Below are 6,191 nucleotides of genomic sequence, written 5' to 3' on the forward strand. Positions count from 1 at the left end.
TATTAACAGTAGAATAAGGTTTTGAACGAAACAAAATTCAGATTAAGTTCAAAAAACATGACATTACACGACACAGTCTGAATCCTTAGATAATAGACAAAGAAATTGCGACAAAACTAAATAGGAAGACTGCCAAAATTGGTGTAAACATCTCAAACTAAAAACAAAAAACGCAAAAACGATAGTTCAATTCTCAAAAATATGCATATCGATAAAATGCATGTTAAATTAGAATACCAGTTAAGTAGTGGTATGAGAGGAAGGTTGTAAGGACACGTCCTTCCATTTGCAAAAATCAAAATATATGATTCTTCTACTGTCTGTGTAATTTACCACGGTTTAGTTTTTTTTATTTTAGAGAAACACGGTTTAGTGTTTGCTATATATAGCCGAGTTTGCATGGAAATTAGGGTGGCCGAATTTGCATGGAAATTAGGGTATTCTGTTTGTAAACGTATTAAATAAGTGTACAACAACTTGTCAAAAAAAATCTAGTGTGTTTGAATGGTTAAAGAGAGTAATGCTAGAATTCCTTGTGTTATCATTATTTACAATATCATTTTTTTTACGTTGACTTGTCAAAATGAAAATCGAATTATAAACATAAGTTAATTTATATATTTTGACTATGTAAACAAAAAAAAAGTTCACCAAAATTAAACAATGTAACTTTTTTATGCACATATAATCAATTAATTAAATTAAACTATGATATCCCTTTATTATGTTAATGTCTCATATCTACAATATCTATATGTTGAAATATTATCAGATACATGTATAAAAATAGTTTATGCCGACATTAATGTATACAAATAAAATTCTTATAATATATACCCTCTAAAAATATTAAATTTATATAACATATACAACAAATCATTTAAAACAAATTGAACTTTTGTAATACTTACATTCATATATCTTTTCTCAACAATATCAATTGTGAGATGCTTTAGGTTAGGGCAGCTGTTTAGCATGAATGTAATTCCTTCAAACTCAAGTTGGTGCAATGAGGTCTTCATTATCAAATGTTTCACCTTCATGTTACGACACGTACGTTTTGATCCTAGTTTATAAATATTCTTTTCATACCATACACAAACCATTAATAAACATAATAAAAAATTCTCATTTATTCTAAAAACATTATTTACCATTTACAAAGTTAAACTAACTATTGAAATATTAACATAAGCGCTTTTTCAAGTTCTATATTCAAATATAATTCAAGTCAAACCTTGTCATATTATAGGGTCAATCTTACAAGACCAGACATGAATACAATTCTTAAGTTAAGGAAAACAAAACTACGTAACAATTAATTGGACTAATTTGTAAAAGAAAAAATACATTTTCCACCAACCACGAAAACACACTTTCTCAGCAGCAAAAACAAAAGAGAAAGAAAGAAAATGACACTAAACCAATGAAGAGAAGAAAAAAAATATAAAACAAAATGCGGGTCTAAAGAATACATTTTCAAAACAATTCATTGAAAAGGACATAGATCTCGCCATAAATCACTTTAACAACAAAACTTATACAATAAAAGTAATATATCATGCAATTCTTCTTTAAAAAAATCATGTAATAATAATAATAATAATAATAATAATAATAATAATAATAATAATAATAATAATAATAATAATAATAATAATAATAATAATAATAATAATAATAATAATAATAATAATAATAATAATAATAATAATAATAATAAATTGCACGAAAAAAATAAGAATAATAATAATAATAGAACTTAAGAATAACGCCAAAAGTAAAGAAAAGTACCTGAAGCCAATAACTACAAACTGTCATTACTCTAGGTGAAGGGAGATCTTTCAATAATTTGTGAAGATAGTAAGAACCATTGCTTTGACATCCATGCATAAGGGGAAAGTCAAGATTAACCTCATCCAATGCAGGTGATTGAATATCAATGTCAAAAAGTGACCCGTGATAGTCGAAAACCTTCAAATTTGGGGCATTAATTCTGAAAATACTCAACTTAAAATGACACCTATTGATAACCAATTTTTTCAACCTCAAATATTCTCCCTTCAGAATAAAATCTTCATCCAAACTCCAGCACTTATAAAAATTTAAACTCTCCAACATTTCACAATTGGTTAAAAGTGCCTCAATAGCACATATACTTACATTCATAAAACCCAAAGAAATTTCTTTGAGTGAATGAAAATTAACCATTTCACTAGCAGAAAAATCACAGGAGTACAATTTCAGAGATTGAAGTCCACTATACTTATAAACATAACTACTCAAATCAATGGAAGCCACAAAATTATTATAATAAAACTTATCTTTGTTCCATGTTGGAGAAGTGAAATCTAATTCCAAATCTTTCACTCCATTTCTTATAGCGAATGTAATACATCGATCAATGTCCTCACTAAATAATTTGGGAGCTGACATTGTCAAAGAGAATTTGTCAATGGCATTTTCTCCATGATTTTCTATCCATTTTTTCATGAAATCCAAAAATGCCATTCTTTGAGCATAAACAATGTCTTGAGGTTGATCAAATTTAACAAAGAAGAGTTCATTGAACTCTATGTTTCTTGTTAATTTGCATACCTTCTTCCAATCTTTAGAAAGGATTGAAGTTCTCACAGCATCCTTAAAAGGGAGAGAGGAGGCAATAATTGATAGCAATGAATCATGCAACAAACTAAACCTGTCAATGTTCGCTCCCATGATTGACAAGATTGTTGAAAATCATGTGTGTATGTGTTTTTCTCGTGTATGTTTTTTTCTTTCTCGTGTATGTTACTAGCTAGAGAATGAAGGTATTTATAATGGCAATGGCTGATATCCAATTAATGTTATAGTGTCGTTTGGTTTTTAAGGAATGCCTCTAAATCAAATGACAAATAAATAAAAATAATTTCTTTTCCAAAAGTAACGAATGGAAATATATTTTTTTTAGAGGACGAATGGAGATATCCGTTCACAATTCTTTTTAATGCAGTCAATATCCTTTTATGTTAACTTGTAATTTTTTTCTTAAACTGTCGTTACCTATTGTCGGACAATTATAATGATAGACTAATAATATATATATTGTGGCATAAGGAATATTTCTTATAGATACAATTTTTTTTTTTACAAGTTTTTATACGCACAATTAATTTGTACATTTTTAATTAGTTCCCTATTTTTATTTATTTCATTGCGTGTTTATTTTTCATTTCTTTTGATAAGATTTCATGGCTCTTTTATTGGAAGAAAATACATTCTAGCTTGTATACGTAGTTTAAGTGACCGTAGTCACATACATGAACTTCCAATTGACCCATCTTGCAGTAAATCAGATTCTCTCGAAGATGGTAAAAGATAACTCTAATCGAAACATGTGATGACAAAATACTAGCAGGTACACTAGTGTTTTGATAAGTAGTAATATTTATAAAAAAATTGGTCTCAACGGAAATTGTCTAGTATCAACTTCACTATTGCGATTATGATTAGTGTTTTTGTAATGAATGTTGGGGGGGGGGGGGGGGGGGGGGGGGGGGGGTGGATGTCAAATTTTCTTTCCTAAATTGTTTGGGTAACTATAAACCATGAATACAATTGTATTGATTATTTGATTTTAATACCTTTGAATAGTTATTGCACCCTAATGTTAAGCCAAGAATCCTTACGGGTTTAAGAATGCCGATGTAAGTAACAATTATCATTAATTAATGTCTAAGTATAACCAATAATTGAATGGTTCATTTTTTATTGTTCAAATTTTTTTTTTTGAAAGGTTCAAACAACCTAACCTAGAGAGCATTAACTACTCATAGCTTCTAAATATATACAATTAGATATAAATAAAAAGCCTGAGAAAACAATCTCCCGATTATGATTTCTTGGCTCATGAATGACTCTGGCCGCTCCAATCCTTCCAAATTTGCATTTCTGCCTTCGTCTCCTCGTCAAAAGGTGTTTTTCCATTAACCTAAGGGTCCAGTATTTATAGTCGCTAGATTCCCTAAATATTAGGGAATGTTGGCTCACGATGTGAGAGCCACATAATTGATCCCCTTGGTTTGTCGTTCTATTCTCGTGATGCGAGCTCATAGCTTGTGATGTGAGATAGAAAGTTGCCAACACCATGACTAAGTACCCCTACATGATTTCTTGTTATCAACATGATCCTTGATTTCAATGATATTAGTTTTTAGGGTCGCTTCACCTTTCCAACCTTCAGTCTTGCACTTTAAATGATGGATAATTTGTGAGGAAATAACTGGCTCTCAATAATGGATCTTCCTGCAACAAACCCAGATTTCTCAACTGGGATTTTTTTATCTACTTTTTTTTGTAATTTGTTAGATAATGTCTAGGATAGTATTTTATACATCTGACTGTAACGAGCTATTGGCCTAATATTTCATAGTCTTAGGTTGATCAAATTTTGGAATCAAAATAATATTTGTATCACCAATAAGAACATGAGGAAAGTTACCTTCTTCAAGCCACGACCTACATGCCACAATCACTTTCCCACCACAAAGAGACCAAAACCTTTTGTGAAATGCGGGATTTACCAAGACTTATTATATAGTGCATTTGAAAAACAACTACACATAACTCTTCATCTTGAAAAGGAGCAATGAGGACCTGATTGTCCTCAAGCTATAAACACGACTGAATTGCTTGTAAAACTGACTCTTGATCATAATTTGCGAATGTAAATAATTTTTCAATGTATTCCACGCAGCTCGCAAACACTACAAGAAATTTGGTTTTTATTGGGGGAAATAAACCCTCAGTAATGTAAATATCCCTCAGTAACACACATTAGTGGCAGATTTGTATTCCTTAGTAATACTGGCGTCAGTAATATTACTGGCGGAATTTTCCCTTAGTAAATAATGAGATGGTTTTGACAAAGCATTACTGAGGGATTATTCCCTCAGTAATTACTGGAAGAACAATCCGTCAGTAATTACTGAGGAATAATCCCCTTAGTAATGCTTTGTCAAAACCACATCCACACCGCATTACCGAGGGAAAAATCCGCCAGTAATGATTATGCAGATTTGCTTTATTGACAGAAATTTCCATAGTAATGTACTTTACCCTTCTTTTTTTTTTTATCCATTCCCACTTTTTATTTTAATTAAAGAAATAAATTAAATAAACACAAATAAATTAAGGAAATAAAATTTAATAACACATAAATTAATTAAGCGACATATCATCATAATTTCATATAATTTATAAAGAGTTTTCGTACAAAATCATAAATATTTCAATAATATTCATACAATCCAGAAAACTAACAAAATAAACTATTTTTGCGTAAATCAACAAATTTATTATATACCAAAGCCTTCACAAGACTTGCAAAAGCTAGCAGCGAGAACAATACAAAAGCGCCGGCTATACGCATAACGCCCAAGACCAAACAGAAATCTAAGAACACAGCCAGCAGGAGATCCCGTAAAAACTCCACACAGCGAACACATTTACCTCTTAAAACAATCCTATGGGAACCAAATATTCATGTAACCATAGTTGATGCACAAGGTAAAATCTTACATTAGTAATTACTGAGGGTATTCCGCCAGTAATTACTGAGGGTATAAATTCGTCAGTAATACAATTTTGAATTGGTTAGTAATTAGAGGAATTCTTGTAGTGAAACCTTCACGATAATTCACCTTCAAATTCTTATCATTCATCAATTTTGTGACCATATTCCTAATTTGTTTTCTAGATGTAGCAAGAACATGAAAAAACTTCGATCTTTCAAAAAAAAAAAAGCATGAAAAAAGTTTTCCAAGAGTTTTCAATTTTATTATTCTAATTTTTTTAATATAATTTTTTTGTTTGGGTGTTACCTTTTGTTTTCTTCCCTGAAAAAAAACCTTATATTTTTTTTTTACATGTAAATTTGTATGCTTTTTTCATCTTTGTAACTTTATATTTTATTTTAGCTAATTAAGTATTTTATTTAATTATTTCATGTTATATTTTCAATTTAAAGTTTTATTTTTCTTTATAATTTTTTATCTAAAGAATAATATTGCATTACACTAGTTTCCCTCTAAAAAAAATATTGCATTGTCCACGGGAGCATAGCCCAGTTGGCAAGTACATGCATTGTTATATGCAGGGGTCGGGGTTCGAACCTCGGACACCCCACTTATTTACCTTGAAAAATGTGAATT

The 6,191-nt window shown here is 29.9% G+C and overlaps 1 protein-coding gene across 1 annotated transcript; it reads right to left on the bottom strand.

The window, feature by feature from the left end:
• Nucleotides 1–85: 85 nt before the first annotated feature.
• On the bottom strand, nucleotides 86–2,718 carry LOC146923916 (putative F-box protein At3g29830). Its single transcript, XM_085711794.1, has 3 exons — nucleotides 1,795–2,718; nucleotides 912–995; nucleotides 86–157 (listed from the first exon to the last, which is right to left on the bottom strand). Exons 1-3 carry the CDS (start codon nucleotides 2,716–2,718, stop codon nucleotides 86–88), a joined length of 1,080 nt encoding a protein of 359 aa, XP_085567920.1.
• Nucleotides 2,719–6,191: the final 3,473 nt, after the last annotated feature.

The sequence above is a fragment of the Medicago sativa genome, chromosome 5 (genome assembly GCF_051527215.1).
Source record: "Medicago sativa cultivar Bolivia chromosome 5, Bolivia_mono, whole genome shotgun sequence".
Lineage (NCBI taxonomy): Eukaryota > Viridiplantae > Streptophyta > Magnoliopsida > Fabales > Fabaceae > Medicago > Medicago sativa.

Excerpts from the sequence above, each read along its gene's own strand:
- LOC146923916 (XM_085711794.1), bottom strand. The coding sequence starts at position 2,718 with ATGGGAGCGAACATTGACAGGTTTAGTTTGTTGCATGATTCATTGCTA. Across the intron at positions 996-1,794 it reads TTTGTAGTTATTGGCTTCAG|TTTGAAGGAATTACATTCAT; the intron begins GTACTTTTCTTT and ends CACCAACTTGAG. Across the intron at positions 158-911 it reads TTGAGAAAAGATATATGAAT|TTTGAGATGTTTACACCAAT; the intron begins GTAAGTATTACA and ends TTTTGTTTTTAG.